Genomic DNA, 23858 nt, shown 5'->3' with positions numbered 1-23858 from the left:
CGAAAGTTTATAGAGTATATTCTATAGAATATGGGCTATAATCTATAAAACATATGAAACAGAATCTAAAGAATTTAGCCGTGAGACTTGACATCACAGGAAAATATAAGTCTAATCATAATTATCTTGACTATAAAAAGACATCCATTTTCTTTCTGTTTCTTTCATTCTTGCTTTCTGAGAGGGACATCTCCATCTACTGACAACAAATATTTCTATTTTATAATAATTTTTTATCCTATTTGTAAATATCGAACCCAAAGTTATGGAAACTATTAATAGGTATAGTTTTCATATTATTCAGTTACCAAAGTCAGACCACAAAACAATGAAATGTAAATCTATCGTTTATTTTTTATCCTAGATGTTGAGTAACAATTTTTTTAAATTGCCTGATTCTGAATACCAAATACCAAGAATATGGGAATGTCGCAAGCATATTATTCCGGTAATACGAAATCTCAGTAATTTGTTCAGCAATAGACTTTAAGCCTGATGTGCGGATTTGTTTTTTTTTTATCTTAAATATATGAAAAGCATTCTAGACCTTTACGTGTTTGCAATGAGTAAGCCACAGCATTGTAGGGAAATCCGTCATTGAACCGCGCCGTCTCAGAATTCTGTTTCTGCGAACGTTTCGAATTTAGTCCGATACTGGAACGCCGGACTCAAAATGAAATTTCAGCGTCTAAATACTAATTGTTGCAGATTGCCATTACCCTGATGATAACAGAAGAAGGTTGCTTATCTAATAATGACGTCACGGATTCGTCATTAATCGTGCATGTGCCTTGGGACGAGACTCGAGAACGGTAGCGTGTTGCCAGATGTAGAACTAGGCTTTTACGTCCAACACATTTCTGACCGTAGTTGTGTTATATGCGCTCGCGGAGTCTGGCTAACTGTGCGTCCGTTCGTGTCTTCACGTGTAAAATGCAAAGTAAGTTACGAAGACTTGTGTATAAATCGCTATCTGTAGTCTTGGTAGGCAAATTTTATTTTATTAGTACATTTGGCTTTTAAAAGCCCAGACTTTAGTCATACCGACTGATGGTCATAACGTACTATTTGAAAAAAAAAAAGTAAAATTCGAAAGCCAAAAAGCGAAAAATGATTTTCTATGCCATGTTACAAAGTGTCGAGCTAAGAACATCAGCATTGTAAATGACGTGTGGTTAGCAACATAGACATATTAGCATAGGAAAACGGAAGGGAATGCTTGTGGGGAGTGGGAGCAGTTTTGACAAAAAAATTAAAAATAAATCCAAATGCGCTGCAGTCTTCCACCTGCAGGGGGTGGATCGACTTCCTAACTCGTGGTTCAGTCCTCTCTAACACTGGCCCTTCTCTCCCGTGTTTCCCGCCGTGGCCCGTGGGTTACTGGGCTTCGTAGGGACCAAGGTCCAGAGAATGCCTCTTCTTTGGACCCTGGTAGCGATGTTGGGGGTTGATCGGCTCATCGGCCTATGCCTTAAGAAAGTTCAAGTTCAACCAGATAATCGTTAGGATGAGAACTAAGCTCCATTTGATGCATCAATCACATCAAAACTCAAAAAACTCATAAAAATTGACAAATTTGCCAACGAAAAACGTTCCTTTGAAGTCAGAACTTGTCTGGACTTTTTGTTCTTTAATTTAAACCATGGTGAGATTTGTCGGCCTAGACAGTTTATAGACAGAGCACCGTAGGAGAGCGACAGAAATCAATAAGATCACGTTGAGGTTGGTAAGGAACTGCTACCAGTGTTGCCAACGTCAAAGTGACCTTTTACAAAATGCATCAGAATGGATATGTATTTCTTGAATCTGTAATGCATGAAGGTTTGATAGTGGGAAAATTTCATTACGAACTTACACAGATTAGTCAGTCCAAGGAACATGTTAAAAAAAATCGGAATGAAATTGTGAGTAAGAATGACGTACCTACTGAACTTTTGGGTTTTTCTGAATTGAGTCGAGTGGAATTTTATTTATTTTAGTGAAAAAAAAACACTGAGTCATTTGAGAGGTGGTTATACGCAGCACATTTGGTTGTGATCGAGATGAGTTACACAATCCGTGAACGTATCATTCATGGATTGTGTAACTGGAACAAAACCTGGAACGTGCGGACCCAGCACGGAGGACAATATTTCATGAACTAAAATTGGAATTAGAAGAGGACGAATTTCGAAAGTATTCTTCAATCAAAAGCTAACAGAGATCAAACACAAACGACAAATAGTCTGATCACAGGAACGTCGTAGAAGTAATGCGTATTACGAGTCATACCCCGTTTCGTCACAAATTACTGTCCCAAGCGGAGAAGAACTTCCAATTAGGCTATTTTCACGAGTTGGGCCTTCATCGATTAGACTTCCATATCTCAGACTGGACGAACTTCATAGTCATGGCAACCAAACAAAAACACATTCTGGAAAACGTCAATACCTTTCAAATAATCGAACATGACTCCCTATGCCTAATAAGAGACTGATCAAGGAGCACGAAGAAGGCAATATCGATGGACAGAACTTCGCAAGCAGAACATAGACAACGAAAGCTATAAATATTTTCGTGGTCAATGCAAAATGTCGCCAGTGGCTCGGCGGGAACGTTGTGGCGCGTCGAATGACTGTCTCTGGTGCGTGCTGGAAAGGGTGGGGTCCGTGGAGAGAGAGAGAGAGAGAGAGAGAGAGAGGTATTTGAACAAAAGTAAAGAATGAAGACTATTTTCTGGCACTACCTTATTGATTAAAGGTCACTTGGCGCAGAACGTAGAGATTCTGTCATATTTAGATTTTAACTGAAATGCTTTAAATATGAAATTTAGACTATGAAGCCGAGCACTGGAGCACCTTAGGCCAATTGTCGCTCAAGACAGTGAACAGAGGGAGTTGGAGTGGTTGGAAAGCAGGGTAAAGAAATCCAAATAATATATTCGATAAAGTACAGGGCTCTCAAGGTGGATCTAGGTGAAAACCTCACACTTCCACTAAGAAGTAATTTTAGGAGATGTTTGACAGCAAGATTGAAGAAAGGGGGCCAAAATGGAGCTAGGGGCCAAAGGGACGCTGCAGACACCCTTTAGTAATGCTTACAGTGCAATGTGTGAGGTTCACTGACACCACTAACCCCCACCCCACCCCGGGTTATTTTCCTTTCGTGTTGATAATTGAGCTTCTCATTGTGATTAAGCATGCATCATCTGACTCAGCTTTGACTTCCTACACTGCCGATCGTTATCTCTCTCTCTCTCTCTCTCTCTCTCTCTCTCTCTCTCTCTCTCTCTCTCTCTCTCTCTCTCTCTTACATGAGTAAGTCTGTATGTCCCTTAAACGCAGCAAAGAATATGTAGCTGGAATTGTCACAAGATGAAGATTATCGTGCTATACTTTATAACCAGATTTTAGCTCCTTGCGTTTAACTCCTAACTTACATAAGCCAGAAATACGAAAATAAAATGTCGGAAGTGTTAAAATGTGAAAATCATAATTATATATTTTTTAACCTTAAATGATCTACCCGTGATGCCGTGGAACTTAAATGTGTACTTTGGAGCCTTGTCCTTCCACCTTAGTGGTTACTCCTGCCTTAATTTTTAGAGGTATGGGAAATTCGTTGACGATTGCGTGAATATACATGGAATTTTCCACATCGTGATCTTTAGAACCCCATTCCTATGTCCCATTATTCGGAAGAGAGTCAAAGGAGAAAGAGATGGGAATATATATATATATATATATATATATATATATATATATATATATATATATATATATATATATATATATATATATATATATATATATATATATATATATATTAGTATTTACCGATTTTACTAAATCATTAATTTTTTTAATTTTCCCCATTACGAGAGAGAGAGAGAGAGAGAGAGAGAGAGAGAGAGAGAGAGAGAGAGAGAGAGAGAGAGAGAGAGAGAGAGAGAGAGAAAACTGAAGGTCTGTGATGCCGAGTGAGGTATGGTGTTAAGGAACTGCTTACACTGAGGTGATACTGACCTGTTTACAACATTTGTGATTGAGCTCTTGACTAAATCTTTGGTACAGCCTACTTTTTACACAAACAGAGAGAACGCGAGAAAGTGACAGCGAAGAACGAGAACACACACATGTCTATAAATATTTGCGTGTATGTGTGTGCGCTTGTGTTTGTGTATGTGTGTGTACAAACATGTAAATATACTTGAGTTAGAGAGGAGAGACTTTTTCCAGTAGTTCAGTATCTTCTAGGAGGTCGTAGTTATAGTGAAATAATATCTTTCACATAGACATTTGCGTAATTCACGGAACTGTCGTTTAGCGAAGTTGCTCTCCATTATGCGCTTGGTCCTGCTGTTGCCTCTGTTATTGACTAATAGCTTGAGAGATTCAGAAACAGGGACTTCTGAATTTTATTGGCGTGCTGGAGGCTTGAATATCACTTACTCTTCTTTCCTGGCATTTTAAAAGCTTTCAACCAAGAGGCCAGCATTGGAGGCAAAATATGAAATCACTCATGTTTTTGCTTCTAGAACCTTCGTTACGTAACGAGCCCGACCAATATTGGTTATTTGCTACTCAGATTGTCGGCCAGAAACTTCGAGCAGTTTGAGCAGGTGCTTGTGTAACCGCCTGAACCATCCTTCGATTTTGCAGACTTGACGCCTGTCACCCCATGAGAAACTGAAGATCATAGAACCCCATTCTAATAAAGCAGCTATAATCACAAAGCGTTATATCATCTTGGCGACCAATGACCAGACCTCTCTGAGAAATTATTCTGGAAAACTAGCGCCATCAAGAGGGTAAATGAAAATCTGTGGGATCATCGTTAATTCCTGGGCTTAATGCCTTGTTACTGGACAAGACACCTTTCTGACAGCACTTGAATATTAAGAACCACAGACCCTCAAAATTTTCGACGAAACTTGACACCTTAGGTGCCCGTAACCAGGATTTTAAACTTGATGTCAAGTTGAGCCGAGTTACCTTGGAAAAATGCTTTTGATAAAAAGAAATCTTGTAACAAGATAGAAGTTAAAATTTGAATAATCTAACCATAAGGAAGACCCGAAAGTGAAATCATTCAAAATCTGAAAACACTGAAGTACCGAGAAAACGAAAAGAAGTGGAATCAAGCGCATTAAAATTTCATAAAAGAAATAGTAAAGTAGAGCAGATAAAAACTGTACAAAACAAGAGACTTTCTACAAGATGTCATTGATATTCACACCACCCGTTGCAAACTACCGGAACACGTGCTGTGTTGATTTATAGGAAAGTTTGATACTGGATATACTACAGAAAACTGCGTTTGGGAAATCCCTTATCGCTAATGAAAAGATGCGGAGAATCAAATAGGTATAAAAGTAAAAGCTGAGTCCGTAAGAGCACATGATGCATTCAAGGAAAAGGACAAACATAAAGCCTTTCGAACCAACGTGTGTTCATTGATTTCTGTGTAGAACTGTGCAATGTAGGCATTACTTAAGGGTCACTGCAGCGTCCCTTCGGCCCCTAGCTGCAACCTCTCTCATTCCTTTTACTGTACCTCCATTCATATTCTCTTTTGCCATCTGACTTTCCACCGTCTCTAAAAATTTCCCAGTGCAACTGCGAGTGGTTCCTCCTGTTACACCTTTCAAACCTTCTTACTGACTGTCAACTTCCCTTTCAGCGCTGAATGACCTCATAGGCCCCAGCGCTTGGCCTTTGGCCTAAATTCTATATTCTGCTCTGTTCTTTTCCACGTAGAGTTATCTGTTTGTCACTTCACCGATCAGACAGTTAATGAGTAATCCCAATTGTTTTTCAGACTGGTACCCCAGAGCATGTTGCTTCTGTATCAGCCTCAGAGTTGGAACGCTCATTCTCGGATGGCTTTCACTGGTAAGTGTTATTATTATTATTATTATTATTATTATTATTATTATTATTATTATTATTATTATTATTATTATAATACATTAAACGTTGAGTCACACTGTTATCGCTCGTCACAGTTTTTTTTCAGTGGCTCAGTATCTTCTAGGAGGTCGTAGTTATGGTGAAGTAGTATCTTTCACGCAGACATTTGCATAATTCACAGAACTATCGTTTAGCGAAGTTGCTTTTCATTACGCGCAGGGCCCTTTATCTTCCTCTTACATTCATCTTACATTCTGAAGAAGTTTTCAAGAGTAAATTCTTGCCAGAGAAGGGCATTTGGCACATGAATATTGAAATAGTGAGTAAACAAGTTATTCTTTCCTTGGCCTTCAGTGACTCCGTGTAGAGGCTGCTATTCCCAGTACAGAATAATTACGAGGTGTTCCTTCAACCTCTGATTACTAGAAAATGTCAAGCTCTTCCTTAGACGAGTCGGTAGAGTTGCGGCCTTCCAGTCGTTAGGCCCGAGTTCGACTCCCCGGCCGGCTAATGAAGAGTTAGAGGAAGTTATTTCTGGTGATAGAAATTCATTTCTCGCTATAATGTGGTTCGGATTCCACAATAAGCTGTAGGTCCCGTTGCTAGGTAACCAGTTGGTTCTTAGCCACGTTAAATAAGTCTAATCCTTCGGGTCAGCCCTAGGAGAGCTGTTAATCAGCTCAGTGGTCTGGTTAAACTAAGGTATACTTTTAACTAGAAAATGTCCACAGCTTTAGTATACCATTCATCTTAACCATTACAGATACTGTAGTATTTATAGTGGTAATATATTTTTCTTAAGATACAGGTATAAAAATTAGTCATTTATGCTATTTTCTGTGAATACAGTAGCCACATCAAATTCAATTTTAATTTCACGAATCTCTATTCATCGAACTTATTTCATACTTCATATAAAAATATTTCAAACAAAAGCCAAAGTTTTTCTTCTGAATATCTTGAATAAAAAGAATTTGTTGTCTACTTAATATTTTAATTGAAAACAATTTGTTGTCTACTTAATATTTTAACTGAAAAGAATTTGTTGTCGACTTTATATTTTAACTGAAAAGAGTTTGTTGTCGACTTAATATTTTGATTAAAAAGACTGCGTTATCTAATTAATATTTTAAATTAAAAGAATCTGTTGCTTACTTAGTATTACAGTATTCATATGCCAAACGCCCTTCTACTGCAAGAACTTCCTCTTTAAAACATCATAATGTAAAAAGTTAAGTATACCTTAGTTTTACCGGACCACTGAGCTGATTAACAGTTCTCCAATTGGTTACTTAGCAACGGGACCTACAGCTTATTGTGGAATCCGAACTACATTATAGCGAGAAATGAATTTCTATCACCAGAAATAAATTCCTCTAACTCTTCATCAGCCGGTCGGGGAATTGAACTCCGGCCCATCGAGTGACAGTCCGAAGCTCTACCGACTCACCCAACGAAGGGCTATCATAATGTAAAAGGACTGTAAGAAGAAGATAAAGGAATGAAAATAGGAAAGATAAAAAAAATAAAACGACGGAAGGGGGAAGACGTAAACAAATGAACCAATAAAAGCGTCAAAATTAGGTTATTAATTACAAAATAAAACTGAATTGATGTTTTCGAGTTGCTGCTTCATTCTAAAATAATATTGAGTGCAACTTTTTTTTTTCGATAGTATGACCCCATTCGACTGAAAGGATAACTGAGCTTTGCATAAAGATGAAACAATGTTGTGAGTCACTTCTTTTGAATAATCGCTCCATAATTAGCGACTTTTTTTTTGGAAAACCCGATGTCAGGTAAGTGCTAATTCATTTTATGTATTACCCCGCAGTTTGTGTCCGTGGGAGCCCTTTTGTCAACCCTGAAATTTGTGCCAGTGTCCTACGATGACTTCAGAACCGCTTGCAGTCAGGTGTCTCAGGAGCGCGAAGTGCACGTGGATCCCGACTCCTGTGCCAGGCTCGGTAAGTTCTCCTCCTCCTCCTGTTCCTTCTTCTTCTTCTTCTTCTTCTTCTTCTTCTTCTTCTTCTTCTTCTTTAGTTTTAACTTTATAGTTTACAAATTACAGTGGGCCATTCATTTTACCAACTTTATAACCACCTGTTTTGTAAAAGTTCCTTTCAACTATTTATCACCGGCTTCATCTACCTAAGTCCATTTTACCAGCATAAAAAACGTTTCTCTACCCAATTATTTCATATTATTTTCATTGTAAACTGTACATTAAATCAATGGACGTTCCCTAAGCAGGTGAATACTACCAAAACTGACTGTCTCTCTGAAGTAAACTACTTCAGAGAGACCAGTAGCCCAGTTCCTTCATGTCGAGTCTAACATCTACTGAAGCCCAACATCCAGAGCTCCCCAATGAAAGAGCTTCTAACGCTGGCATGCCGCGCCCTCTGTACCTCTCTCTTGAATGGTCACGCCATCCTTGCTTACCAACACTGCCATTTTTTATATTTTCCAGTAAGAGTGACGATTGCGTTCGAGGGCATCATGGCTGCAGTCAGCACGCTCTTCAGCATTTTGTTGGTGGCAGGCGTTAACGCGGTAGGCCATACCTGAGTATTATTAACATATTATTATTATTATTATTATTATTATTATTATTATTATTATTATTATTATTAGTAGTAGTAGTAGTAGTAGTAGTATTGGTGAAGAAATCCACAGTGGTGTAAGTGTAAATGTATGTTAGAAATATATATTCGTAGAAATATGTTTTGTATATATACATTTCTAATAAATATTTACACTTACACCCCTGTGGATTTCTTCATTTTATAGTGACTCAGATGAGATTATTATTATTATTATTATTATTATTATTATTATTATTATTATTATTATTATTATTATTATTATTATTATTAACAAAGCGACCCTTTTATATGTAAGTAATCAAAATACTGTTAAGATAAGTGAGGCCATTTGTAAAAGAAACAACAGACTTGAGACTAAAGAAATCGGTACATACAGGTAGACAGATTAAGGAAGGGAATATACTTTCTTAAATAGATTCGTAACATTTGCGAAACTGATAAATCAGATGAATTATTGACACATGAAGTTACCATTTAAACGCTGCATTTGTTCAGTTATTAGTATTTTAAATTTTAACTGGGAAAGTCTCTTTTAGATCCAAGTCTTGTTCAGTTGTGGAGTCAGACAAGGGAGTTTCAAGCCATTTTGTTTTTATTAGCGTCGTGAACCCTGAGGGTTTTTTTGTGACAAATTCATTGGAAAATATATATATATGTAATATACACATATATACAGAAGGATCTAAAGTAAAAGGCTAATCTCGATTAGAAAGATGAAATTTATTTGTCAAAACATATACGTTTCGTCTTTCTAATCAACACCATTCACGTGGATCCCTCTGTAGAAACTGAGAAGTACGATTTCATATAATATATATATATATATATATATATATATATATATATATATATATATATATATATATATATATATATATATATATATATATATATATATATATATATATATATATATATATATATATATATATATATACATATATATCCTTGTATGGAATGCGAGTCCAAACAAAGACCTAATTCTCTCCTGCAGAGGAAGGCGCGATGGATGCTCCCCTACATCGCCCTTCAAGTCAAGGGCTATTGTCTGACGGTCCTCCTGTTCCTGATGCTCCTGATCGTCGCCATCTACATCGGATCAGCCATTTTGTCTTTGGTGGTCATTCTTGTGTTCGTGCCGCTGATGCTCATCCTTTCCTACTTCATTATGGTCGTCTTCGCCTGCTACAAAGAGGTGAGTGATGGGGGAAGACTGTAGGCATCACCTAAGGTTCTTTGCAGCGTCCCCTCCGCCTCTTGCTGCAACCCCTTTCATTCCTTTCACTGTACCTCCGTTCATGTTCTCTTTCTTCCGTCTTACTTTCCACCCTCTCATAACAATTAATTCATGGTGAAACTGCTTTGAGGTTTTCCTCCTGTTATGCCTTTAAAACCTTTTTACTGTCAATTTCTGTTTAAGCGCTGAACGACCTCATAGGTCCCAGCATATGGCCTTTGGCCTAAATTCTATATTCTGTTCTGTTCTATTCAAACAGAGCAGGTTTTAGTTTTCTGTAAAAAGAAAACTGTGATGGCTATTTGTCTGTCCGTTCACACTTTTTATGTCCGCCCTCAGATCTTAAAAACTACTAAGGCTAGAGGGCTGCAAATTGGTTACCTTGATCATCCACCCTCCAATCATCACACATACCAAATTGCATCCCTGTAGCCTCAGTAGTTTTTATTTTATTTAAGGTTAAAGTTAGCCATGATCTTGCATCTGGCACCGCTATAGGTGCCAACAACACAGGCCACCAACGGGCAGTGGCTGAAAGTTTCATGGGCTGTAGTTGAGAGTTTCATACGGCACTTTACGTTGTACAGAAAACTCGATTGCGCCGAAGAAAATTCGCAGCATTCTTTACTGATTTTACCCTTGATTATTCTTAATTTTGGATCGTGCCTGTTGAGAAAGAGTTTCTCTTCCAGAAATAATTTACAGTAGATGTACCTTTGATACCAGTTTATCTTTGCAGCTGACTTGCAGTGCCTTGCTTCCTAAACATTCGCGTTGGGAGTAATGAAGAAAGGTGACAGCTGATGAGTATTTATAGGAATAGGCTTTGAGTGAATATTTTTGTTCTATTTTTAGGCCTTTTTACGTGTGTTTGTCTGTAAGGAATTCCCCCAAAAGTCTACTTAATTACGTGTTACATTAAACTACGATTTTATCTTGTCAATAACATTATTAAACTAAATAAGCTCTAGTACCACTTTCAGTAACGTAGATGAAAGTGTGTTTTATGTTTGTCAAATTTGCGGACTTGAACACCCGTAAATTAACACTATAGTAGGGGAAGTCTAAATTGAACGTAACTTGAAACCAACCTTTGAAATGACTCTAATAAACCCTTTACCCTCTCCCATTAACAGAATGTATTCCTTTCTCGACTTTTCAGATCGAGAGACAAAGTGGCAATTTCGATGAGCTCTGCGAATCCCAGTACGTAGAGGCCTAAGACCTCTTCCCCAGGTTTCACTTGTGAATGGGTTAATCGAGGTCACCTTCAGTTAAGATTAACCCAAGTACCAAAGCTGGAATCGTGAAAGACTTGTGATATTTGAGTATCTAGTTGTTTGTTGCGAGAGTTGCAATGGGATTTGCAAATTGAGCATGGGGTGACAGTCAGTGTTGCTAAGTATAATTGTTTGAAAAAAATATATACATATATATGTTAAAATATATATATATATATATATATATATATATATATATATATATATATATATATATATATATATATATATATATAGAGAGAGAGAGAGAGAGAGAGAGAGAGAGAGAGAGAGAGAGAGAGAGAGAGAGAGAGAGAGAGAGAGAGAGAGAGAGAGAGAAAATGGCTAAAAGTTTGCCCAGCATTTCCACTTTGCTTTTCGACAGCTAGTGTTTCGGGATTAATATAATGTATAATATATATACTGTATATATTATATATATGTATGTATGTATGTATGTAATTACGTGTGTGTGTATGTGTGTGTGCTTTGAGTCTAAGTGTCAACGTGTACTTGTATAAATTTATGTATATTAAATGCCTTTGTATAAAAGATAGAAAAAATGTATGCATATTGAGTAACATGTATCTTAATCTATAAGAGATCATTTGCCATTTGAAGCTTGAAGCTCAGTTATGGAAAAGTAAAAAAAAAAAAAAAAAAAAAAGTTGTGTTTACCGCATTCAAATGGAACATGATCTCGTGACAATCTCTCACTTATAAGACTTTTTAGCCATACTTGTCAGGAAGAAATGCGTTCTTGTCTCCTATTAACACTAGCTGCTTTAAAGAACACTTGAACTTAGAGGTGAAAACAGTCTCTTTATATTTAAATACCCAGATTGGAGGACAAGTTTCCAAGTGACGAATAGAAAATCCCCGTTTTCTATCTCGCACTTTTAGCGCAAAGTCAAGGGTGTGGATTCAAGTACCAAAACTTACAATACCAACATTTTTGAAAATCTGATTCATACAACATCATTTGGCAAGTAGAGATCGTGATGAAGACTTAGGATAGCTTTTTGTACAGAGCAGCTGTTGTGACATGCTTTTTCAAACCGAATCTGGAAGTTTCCCGTTAACGTATTCTTCTTCTTGGTGACGTAGCTAGATCTTGAGAACACACTTTTGCACAGTTTTTTCTTACCGACCTTAGATATATAATATGTACTTTAGAGCAAAGTCAATAGATTTTATATATGTATAGTCCTTTTTGCTGATTTGAACCAAAGAGATAATGTCTTTATTTTACTTTGTCTTTTTGTCCTAGTTGTGAATTTTTGCAGGGTACATAAACAGAAGTTTACCCTTAAACATATTTGTCTAATTACTTTTATACACTAAATGTAGCCTACTTATCCATTTTAAGCCAATACTGCAGTGAGCCGTTGAGTGATTGGTTTGTCTCGAACTGATGTTACAATTGAAAGATGAACATCGATGCCCAGGCCTGTACTGCTTTGCACATGCGGCTTTTATATGATTGCATCGCGCAGGCGCCGTTTTCATTGTTAGGGTTTGCTAGTTATTCGTTCCGCGAATATGTTCATTACTGAGAATATTTTTACTCTTAATGCTAAAATACCGGGGTCGATGGGACTATCCAAGGGGTCGATAAACACCGGGGGCGATTGTGGACTTTTGGGGTCAAATAGAAGATTTATATAAAAGATAAAAATACATAGTGATACAATAAGTTTAAATCGTAACCTACTGATGCATGGCTGATATGCTGAGTGCGATTAAAAGTTATACTTAGGTAGCTGCCGCAATATTTATCCACGTGCAGCAAAATCTATTATACTGTATCTTTAATTGTCTCATATCACCTAACTTGATTACGAATTTCTTTCTCATTATTACTATTATTATTCACACAAATTTGTCCAGAACAAGAGTAAAAATAGAAACCGACGAAGGCATGACAAATCGTAAAGTGAAACGAATCGAGAAACAGTAGTGAAGGAAAGGGCTAGGCAATTCATATCTTTGAATAAAAGAAATAAATAATGCTGATATTTATCTGTTTAGTAATGTATTTATTTATTTATTTATCTATTTTACATGCCTGGAAGTCAATAAGGGGTCGAAGATTCCATGTTGCATTTCTCTCTCTCTCTCCCCCCCCCCCCTCGTTTTTCATTGGTAGCACGTCTACCTCACGACTGGACAACCAAAGAGAAAAAGTAGGGACGAATTGACTCATTCACCAAAAGACTGTAGTCTTCTGTGAACCAAATCTGTGAATTGTGTGCCTAGTCATTAGTCGATTGTTGTGGGTCTGAGCTTGGGTGGAGAGAGAGAGAGAGAGGAGAGAGAGAGAGAGAGAGAGAGAGAGAGAGAGAGAGAGAGAGAGAGAGAGACCAAATAGTGGACGTGATAGTGCTTATAGCTCCGTTAAAATGTTTACCAATAGATGGCGCATGGAATAGTCTTTGGTGCCTTATTCAAGTTATTTTTATATCTCTCTCCCTCTCTCATATTTCCCATATTTTTGAACCTCTCAAGTGGTCAACTACCTTTGCCATAATATCTAACCCGGGCAAAAGCTACTTATTTTTTTTTTTATCCCCAACCAGTCTTAAAGTTGTTTTTTGTTTCGAAATAACACATTTTTTTATGATTTTATTGACATGTAGTTATTTTTTGTTCGCTTTCCATCGTCTACTTTGAATGTCACATGAAGCCTTTTCGTGCAAAGCACTATGAAGTATTGATAAAGCTTTTCTACTTTTATGTCGCCCACTGTATTTAAAATGTCTTCATGCTTTTTCATAATAAATGCCTGAAAAATAATGTTGTTTCAATTTCCACCATTTAATGTCTTTTCCTGTTTATCTCTCAAAAGTCCTCCTTGTTTGTCTGTATATTTCCGTCATTATCTTGATCTTTTTGAAACAGTCTTTTTCTAACATCAACCTCTTTTGCTGCTTGAAAACTGACCATGAGCCTCTCAATTAATTGTCATTGGCTCGTCCGTTTTTTTCCAATTAGGATCTAGGATACACACACACACACACACACACACACGAAGCACAAAACACAAAATAACAAAGCACAAATGCTAAGAAACCCTCTATTGTGGGAGATAGACATATTTTCCTTCAAAACTATGAATATGGATTTATTACGAGAAATAGGCAATCTTAAAGGTAAGCCTTATAGTCCAGTAGATCTTTATTTATCTGAAACTTCCCATCAGATTCAAGAACTTCTGTTCTACACATCGTTAACTTGGCCTCCGCAGTTACTGCCGAAATGAACAAACTATATTTATCTGGGTCGTCAAACACCAGCAATACAACCCTTCGACTTTTGCAAACAACATAAGTCTTGAAACTCCTAACAGTCATCAAGTTTAATATTTACGTTCAGTGCAGTTCTAGACCGTGGTTCAGTTCATAGAGACCTTAGTCAGGGGTACCCCAACGGATTAAGTTCTGACGGCCGGCTGGAGAGAAACGTAGGAGACAAGTGATTCCCATCCAGTCTTGCAAAAGGTGAGTTTGCCTATTTGGGAAGACAGCGCCTGTAAGAATACTTACCTCCGGTTTGGTTTTCAAGTCTCGGGCAGCAACGTATGTGCTGATGATGGCCGTCCACTGCTCTGAACGGTTCCATGTTTAGTGGGACTAATATCTAGGGAATGGTTGCGGGCTCCGGAACCAACCTGAGTCTATACTCAGCTTTCGTACGTGTAACTTAGTCGTGGATTCATCTTTCCTGCTTCCCTTTGCCCTTACTGTTTTATCTGCTTCTTAGGCTCTGGACTAGACACTGGAATTAGGTTGCCCGCTCTATCGGCCTCTGAATTAAACAAAAATGATGTCATAATGACTGGTACCTTTGTTGGGGTTCTTCGTTGAAATTCTATGATAAGCTTCAATTTGACTTCAATTTTGTAAGTGCAAATATACAATTCAGTCCTCACAATTTTGCTTGCTTCTTAAATCCATAATGTCATACGGATTCCATAAATCAAATACAACGATTCACTTTTAAGATACATGGAAATATTGAATAACTCTTTAACATGCGAGTTTTATTTGTGGGGAAAAAATTAGTAAAGTTATTTGTCAGTAAAACACGATGAGAAATAGGTTCAAGAATTTAGAATTTAATGTTAAAGAACTCTGGATTTAAATAAACCCCATATGTAAATATTATTTGTATATACAGGTAAATAAGTGCCCTTCATAATTATATATTCCACATATAAATAATCATCTGTATGTATCCCCAAGTTTCATATGCATCTCAGTAAAAATATATAATTGGTTAGCATTGTAAAGTGTTTTTCACATCATTAATAATAAACTATAGAACTGAAATTAATAGCTTAAATTATATAATGTTCCAGGTGAAACTTTCTAGGTGGCCATAGAAAGTTTTACCTGGAAATGGATTGTTTTCGTTGCGAATTCAAGCTCCGCTTAGTCTGACGTCCTAGCGCTAATCTGTCCTGCCTTCTAAGCAGCCTCCGTGAGAGATAGAAGAGAAGAGATATCTTAGAACTTCCATTTCGCGTTAGTTTGTTGCTTCTTCTATCCAGGCTTTGTAAGTCGACAACGCTGTATAGACAGCAGGTGTGTCAGGCCTACCGCAACCAACGCTCCACGAAGCCAACCCAAAAGCTTTATTGCCAGCAACCAAGGGACCGCCATCGTCGCCCAAGCAGCCATCTGCCTGTTCTGACCCAGCGCAGATGGACTCCTTCCCTGGAGAATAGTAGTGGTCCTTGAGGGCGTCTAGGCAGTCTGCTTCGTTCCACCTGGGAACAGCCACTTTGTGGAGGATGTCAACGGGGTCTCCCTCCTCTGTGTTCGATCCCCAACCAACCAGCGTAAACTCCTGCGGCAAAGGATCAGTCTCCTCAGCGAGTGTGATTGGTTGGACGTAATCGTCAAAGTGCAGAGCCGTCGCAAGCTTAATTAATGCAATGTCGTTGTCCATAGTGTTTGCGTTATAATGCGGATGCTTTGTTATGCTTTCAACTTTCCGGTATTGCTCGAAACCTTCATCTCTGCTTCTATCGTGTTCACCTGCTACGACCTGGAGGGATAGAATTGAAGCTTTTCGGTGTCCAACATTGCTTTTAAATTTTTAAAAGGAAAGTCAAAACTTTGGGTTCATGTATCCAGTGACTATTTTTTTTTCAAATCAGCAGACATTTCAATCCATTTTACAGGCATAGAAAGAGTCCGAGTGTACAAGGTAATTTACAAAAGTTCTAATTTTCTTAATAGCAAAATACTAGTAATTCGTGTCATTATAACTATCCAATATCGATTTCAGTATCAAGGAGTACAAAGATCTGACAGGCCTCATAATTAAGTATTATTTTGAACTGTATGAATGTTATAGTTAAACCTATAATTACTGTTTAGTTTAGTTTCATGGAATATGAGAAAAGACCTATACGAAACAAACACTTGTCAAGGAAGAGGTTCAAGAGGTGTTTGTTTTATAGAGATTAGTTGTTCCAGAACAGTCTTGAAAATAGGGTTCATACAAGGTTCCAGAAATGGTTTACAGGCTAAAATTCAGCACAAGTATCGCCTCTAAATTTTTCCAGGATGCTCAAGTGATACCATTGATAAAAACACTCATTCTCGCTGAATGGAGTAAATCTGTTCTTAGTCCTCTTGCAAGGTCTACCAGTTATTATACTCACGTGAAAGATTACTAATGAACGTGTATAAAAGTGGTCCTTGCTAACCTGCTATTTGACTAGAGATATCTCTGATCTATTTCTAATTTTTTTGTAAATTTGAAGGAAGGAGTTACTAAAGCCCCGTGCACACTAGCGGGCGCTGCCCGACGGGCAAACACTGTTCCCATAACCTGTTCCACTATACTGAGCGACTGAGCGTGGAGCCAGAGCGATGCGATTGTCTGGTAACACTGCTTCAGAAGCGAGAGCGAATACAATGAGCTGCAAGTGCCCGGTGGGCATGCCCACTAGTGTGGACAGGCCATAATGCCAGGCAAGCGAATGTAAAATTTCATAAATACTATTTCATATGGTGCAGGTGCTGTAAGATGACAATAATCCTTTTGTTTTCTTGTATCCTTTAACTTTTATCAAAAACTCTGAATCGAGTAAAGTTACTCGGGTGATATTGCTTTCAGCAATCTATGACATTTCAAAACCAAAAACGTTTAATTACCGGGAACTAGATAAGCAACTCGGGTGAATATGAGGCGATTTATCAATACACGTGAACACTTACTTTAATGTCACTGGCTGTAAAGGTATGGACGCAGTGGGCAGCAGTGATGACCCAGCAGTCCTTGTAAACAGCCCCTCCGCAGAAATGTATCTTGGTGCCAAATCTGACATCAATCAAGCTAGTCACGTAAGGAAATTCTCCTGGAAGGGCCTCGTCGCCTCCGATAATGCTCGCATTTTGAAACATCAGGGCGGGGCCTGTTAAAAGCGGGACGAGTAAAAAAAATTAGTACGTCTTTCATCTCGGGTGTCCTGCACTTAAATGACTGACTGCTGATATTAATTCACCGGTAAAGATAATTGTCAATGGTATGCTTGCAGTGTAGGAGACATACATTGTTAGGATTTCATACATCTCAAAATGTATGAAGTATTTTGAATGTATGTTATGGGACACGATTTCAAATGTAAAAAAATATAGTTTTGTGTATTAGAAAGCATTAAATAATTGCAAAGCTATTGGATGCAATGAAAGACTGTGAAACTGTAGAATTCTATTGGTTAATATTCTGTCATTTTTATCAAAATGAGCTTCCACGGTTCTGTAACACCCGTCAGGTCACCTTTCCCCACCTTTATTCATCAGATAGTCCCTGGATTACATGATGCAGTTCCTATTGCTTCCCTTCTACTGACAAGCTTTGGAATTCTCGTCCTGTTTTTGCTAGCCACCATAACCTCTTATTTCATTCAGGTCTTGGCTAGAAAAGGCTATCATGTTGCTCCTCCCATCGGCCTTTGCCCTTGAAAAATTCAAACGTCCACGAATGGTTTTCCTGAGCTGATAGCCCGATCTCCGATAACGCATTATATAAACATTACTGACACAATCCTCGTTCCACTTGCATTACAGGTACACAAATAAAACCTGGCCTTATCATTATCAGAAAGAATAAGGATTATCTTGTCAGGCGAAGGAATCCAAAAATAAATAACAGTACGAAAGTGCCGGGCTTATCTAAATCATTACAAGTTTGATTACACAAGATGAATCCTGATTCACGTTTGGAAATTGGGTTTTTTTCTCGATAAGGATAAATGTTGCCTTTTTCCTTACGGAACTGTTTATAAGATAATTAATTAGTTGGTTTAAAATTGTTACCCAGAGGAAAGAGATGAGGAATATATTGGGTGAGAGACGAAAAAACGCGATTATGAAATACTGAGGAATTCGACGAAGAAAAACTCAAATTTAAGCTTAATTAGGTATACGCCAAGCTAAGATGGTGGGGTTGCAGGTCTCAGCCTCCCTTAACCTTTAATTTTTTAGCATTATAATAAGCCATCATGGCATAGCTCTTTGCTGAACATAAGATAAAGACATAAAAGTGAAAGTTTGCTGCCTTTTGGACGTGGCAATCTGATAACAGGGGAAAAATGAGAGTAGACTTTATATCATCACACACTGATAATTAATTAGTCTCGTCACAGTCTATTCTAGATGAGGAGAAAACAACTTATGGCCATTTCCTAAATAAAAACAAAATTAATTGCAGTTCATTTGACCTAAAAGCGAATAATGTAAATATGGCAGTTGGTCGACCGTGGCAGCTATCCCCTCTAAGGGGAAATGCGTGGTTATATATATATATATATATATATATATATATATATATATATATATATATATATATATATATATGTGTGTATGTGTATATGTGTGTGTGTGTGTGTGTGTGTGTGTGTGTGTGTAATTGTAATAGCCACAATGCCCTCTTAACTTCTCTAATTCTTCGCGCTTATTTGGATATGCTTGTCGCTACAAAGCCGTAAGATCCAAACGCAAGAACTTGAAGTGGCTTGGATGTCCGGTCGCGGGAAACGAACCCTTGTCACCATAATCACAAGAAGGTCACAGTATATATATATTATATAAATGATACATGTATACGTCCAGGAAATTATTACACTATTAAAAGTTAGTTCAACAGAAGCTTCAGAAATTTAATCGAGATGCTAAACTCTAAATAAAATATTTTATGTCTAACACTTCTAACTTTGTTTCACTTTCGGACCCAAGAACTTGGAACATGGCCGTCGAGAAACACTTACCCACAAGACCCAGCAGAATCAGGACGGCGGGTAAAATCATCGTTGCTTTCCCTCCTGTTGACAGATAACAACTGGCTGAGCTCTGGGCGAAGGCTGCCAGGCGTTTGAAGGATAAAAGTTCACTTAGGATTAAGAAGGCTTAACATTTTTTTTTTTGAGAACGAAGAAACGGTGGTTATTGTTATATTCCACTTTATCATAGGGTCTCCTCCATTTTCGATGTCGTCTGCATCTACTTATTTATGATGAAACTTTAGCATGAATTTGACGAACGAAAACAACGTGAAGTTTGAGTCACAGGGAAACAAATGTCTGAAGACTGGTGCATTTTTCAGTAAAATAGAGATAACAGTGTTGTTTTTATATCTGGTGTATTTTTACTTTTGTACAGGGACAAATTCTGTATGAATGCCTGTTGAAACGATACATAGAACCGTGAGCATATAGAACTACTAAGCAATAACCAGTAGATTTGAGCGTGAAATGTAGGCCACAAAGATTAAATCAAAACTTTTATTTTTTAAATGATCGCAAATCTTACTGCTGCAACACGGTAGATAAACTGATTGCGAGAGTCTTTCCTTGCGTTCGTTGAATATTGTATATAAATTCTTTTTTAGCTAAGGAAGGTCAAAAATTTATGACAAGCTCTGAGCGTTCGCCCACGCACCCACACGCATATCTCCAAACAAAATTTACAGATTGGGACTTTGAACTGCCTCATCTCTCAAGATTAGAGAAAGTTGAAAGTAATGTGGGTTTATCTGTCTGTGTCTGGTGTCTCTGTAACAAAACGGCTGGATCCCAAATAATCCTCGTTTATCTCTACAGACAAACAAGGCAATAAATGCGCCGCACTTAGCATTACGAAATCTCACGACGTAAAATCAAATTATCTCTTTTATTGTTGTGATATGTATTGATTCACTAGTCAGCTATTTCAAACAGCTGGAAGTTAAGAAGTAGGCTACTGTGAAGAAACTCCTCCGGAATAGTTTCTTTTGATGTTAGTTTGTGATTTCAACTTTTAAGTAAATTTTAAGACTTATTTTTCTCATTTATAAGTCGCCATTTATAAAATGGCACAACAGATGGCTCTGCATCTGTTGAGCAGCTGTATACTCAACAACAGTTTGCTGCGGTGTTTTTGTTAGGCAGCCCTTACTTCTTGTAGCTCGTATCATCTTTAAAAATTTCAAGAGATACCACAACTATCGAAGTTGTATCAGTTATCGCTCTTATTTAGAGGTGGATTATCGTTTAAATAGGCTACCTCATTAGTGGTCACTGGTCCTGCCCAAGGCTCCAGTCCGTAAGCTGTCTTGTCGCCATGAGACGACCAGGACCCACTCAGACAGGTCAGACGGACAGAGACCCGATTTACGATCCCTCTGCGCAGTGACGTCAGCTGATCCACAACTCACCTGTCTGTACCCTCTCTCTCTCTCTCTCTCTCTCTCTCTCTCTCTCTCTCTCGATATTGATTTGGATATCCTAGATTAACTGACAGCATATTTATCATGTCTATAGTATATTTTTGAAAGAGGAATAAATATATAACTATTACATTACTGTAAAGTTTATTTACACAGTTTATATACAAATGATGTGCGTGCACAGGTTAACACAGTTATGTTTGTTTGCTGTGCATACCATTACCTTATCACTTTCATATGTTTTTTACTCTCACTTCTGCAAGTTCTGTCTTTTTTCTTATTTATCGTAATATCATTATTTAACTTACTTATTTTCAAGAACACTGATATTTTGGCAAAGAAGGCTATGGCATCATTTGATAAATAAACTCCCGCACATTCAATTCCAGATACAATATTTTTAAATCATTCTTTTCCCGCCTGCAGACTGACACCATGCACAATTTGAAATACTTCCCTCACTGTAGTTAATTGAAAATAAAATGATTCTGAGGAGCGTACCCGTTCACCTCTGTTTACTTCATCTATCCACCTCTTATCCTTGGCCACACATTCACACACACACACACACACACACACACATATCCTTACACTACGTAGACAGATAGATAAATAGATATAGACCGACAGATAGGTCGTTATTTGACCAGAGATTTGTACATGGACAAAGGTACAGCAGAATGCACTAAAAATTTAACTTAATGATCAAAACTGCATAAATGAAAGTCCTTCAACAATGGTTCAACAAAAAAAGTCGAAGCAATGACACATTTGCATAAATACACAGTTCCAACAGTTCAACAAAACATACAAAAGTTGCTCTACATTGCTATAAATACATAACAATTCCTCAAACGCAACGACTCCCTCCAAAAAACTGTAACAACGCCATAACACACACACACACACACACACACACACACACACACACACACACACACACTACTGCTTTATAGTTTAATACCTTGAGGCATAAGGAGAGATGGAATTGCATCATCCTTTAATGTTCGTTCTCGCTTAGGATTATCGATTCCAAAGAGTCTGGATTTCATGTCATCTTTGTAGTCAGTGTCAGCAAAATCCACAGAGCATACTACTGCATTTATCAGTGTTTATGCTATCAGTGCGACAACAGCAATGAGTCCATCGTTGTCTAAGTTCTTTTGCTCTTGGAAAACGGAAGTATTGTATGTCTGGTCCTGATGTTTTTGTTCTTGTATTATGGCACCCGTATACTGAACAGTTGTTTGGCATATCTGCAGCACTGAAGTATGTCTAGTGGAAAAAGATCACGATGAAAAGGTGCACACACGAGGGTGGCTTGGGTGAGACTGGTGCGCAAAACTGCATGTAAAGGTGCAGCTGACGTCAACCTGCGCGCCGTCTGACCTGTCTGAGTGGGTCCTGGAGACGACTAGCCTTTCAAGAGAGTATTTTTCAGATTCGTAGCGAATAACGACGCTGCATTAGCCAAGTAAGCCCCCTGTTGTTTGTGGTTATGGCTTGGGTGAGACTGGCATGTAAGGCAGCTGACGTCAACACCCCGCCTCGAGTACTTGTGTCTCTGCATTGCAGCGACATATTGCCGTAATGATGTACAGATCCCCCAATGTCTTAATGAATATTACTTTCAGCTGCTGATAATTAACATAGTTATTTTAACCAGCCCACTGAGCTGATTAACAGCTCTCTTAGGGCTGGCCCGAAGGATTAGACTGATTTTACGTGGCTAAGAACCAGTTGGTTACCTAGCAACGGGACCTACAGCTTATTGTGGAATCCGAGCCACATTACACCGAGAAATGAATTTCTATCACCAGAAATAAATTCTCTACTAATTCATCATTGGCCGGTCGGAGACTCGAACTCGGGCCTAGTAGAGTGCTAGCCGAGAACTCTACCGACTTGTCCAACAAGGAACTAAATTAGAATCAACTAAGCTAAAGTGTTGTAAAGAAGAACCAGGAGTTTTTTTTTTTTATGAGGCCTAAGGTGTATATTTCGTACTTGACAAAGTTTTATCGTTTTACCAGTTGTTGAATTGGCACATTGGCTTTATTAATTGCTTATCGGCTCCTTCTGGGTTTTAGTTACGGGCTTTATTGTTCATATGTTGGTATCTCGTTTTTGATCGAGAATATCTACATTCAGGGAACTGTAGGCTTTCTATAACTTACTGGGTGGCTCGATAACTCCACAACTTTCTTCAAGATCGGGAATCGAAACAGAACTTACTGCCATTAGCGCCCTGGAACGCCTGACAGATTTTAGCTGGAATGTTTAGTTATTGCCACGTAATGACGTAGTTTGAAATAAATTAAAATAAAAAATTCAGTGACTTTATTGACAATTGTTTTAAAAAGCTACCATTTTCAAGTGGAATTCATTTTGCCATGCGCACACGCAACCGCGCGTACATACGCATGAAGGCGAGCATACACGCTTTAAATATCCTCGAAGTATTATTGTGTCTAGAACGATGTGAGTCTTGTAGAGCTGATAAGGGAGAAGGTTTTTCTTGCACCGCTGAAGAACCAACGACTTAGACTTGTGATTGTACACATTTTCTGTATAGGGGTTCATCTTGGATTCAGCGGCTGGAACGATGAACCATTTTCGATCATCATTCATGTTCAAAACAGACTATGTGGTATCTTGTACAATTAGTTAATCACCTGGAAGGGGTTAAATCTTTCACCGGATAGTCAGTCAGGTTATGAAAAATATTTCAACAGACTGGTGTACACTTTGTTGTAAAAAACCTGTTTTAAATGATGGACGGAGGCTAATATGGTATCCTAGTCTTACTCGTTCTTAATGTGGCTTTTGAGATAGTTGTGCGTGAACTGCTTAAGTTTATTTACTATCCACTGGTATTGTTAATGAAACCTTGTGAGTATTTGGAAAATTACTTGCATGGCAGAGAGTAATGTATACGGATTGGAAATTCATAAGTGTTAAGAGGAGTACCCAAAGGAGATGTAGGTCCAATCCTACTTTGCATACATATGGTAGGGTTGTCATTTGTACTGCAGAGGCATAGCTTGAAGTTAAAGCTATTGGCTGATGACATCGAATTTGAGCTCTTCATAAAAACACTAAAAAAATGATTACAAATTAGATTTAAACATGTAAAACGAAA

General features: G+C 37.9%; 2 protein-coding genes across 2 annotated transcripts; one reads left to right on the top strand and one right to left on the bottom strand.

Moving 5' to 3' along the window:
• Positions 1-821: 821 nt before the first annotated feature.
• Positions 822-11147, top strand: LOC136832612 (lysosomal-associated transmembrane protein 4B-like). The gene is made up of 6 exons (XM_067093832.1): positions 822-940; positions 5800-5873; positions 7726-7858; positions 8365-8447; positions 9495-9695; positions 10900-11147. Exons 1-6 carry the CDS (start codon positions 880-882, stop codon positions 10957-10959), a joined length of 612 nt encoding a protein of 203 aa, XP_066949933.1. The 5' UTR covers positions 822-879; the 3' UTR covers positions 10960-11147.
• Positions 11148-14872: 3725 nt separating this feature from the next.
• On the bottom strand, positions 14873-19436 carry LOC136832611 (trypsin-1-like). The gene is made up of 3 exons (XM_067093831.1): positions 19281-19436; positions 17230-17426; positions 14873-16048 (listed from the first exon to the last, which is right to left on the bottom strand). Exons 1-3 carry the CDS (start codon positions 19318-19320, stop codon positions 15524-15526), a joined length of 762 nt encoding a protein of 253 aa, XP_066949932.1. The 5' UTR covers positions 19321-19436; the 3' UTR covers positions 14873-15523.
• Positions 19437-23858: the final 4422 nt, after the last annotated feature.

Source organism: Macrobrachium rosenbergii, chromosome 50, assembly GCF_040412425.1.
Source record: "Macrobrachium rosenbergii isolate ZJJX-2024 chromosome 50, ASM4041242v1, whole genome shotgun sequence".
NCBI classification, from domain to species: domain Eukaryota; kingdom Metazoa; phylum Arthropoda; class Malacostraca; order Decapoda; family Palaemonidae; genus Macrobrachium; species Macrobrachium rosenbergii.
The sequence above is the reverse complement of the archived record's forward strand: the minus strand, read 5'-3'. Positions and strand labels throughout refer to the sequence as shown.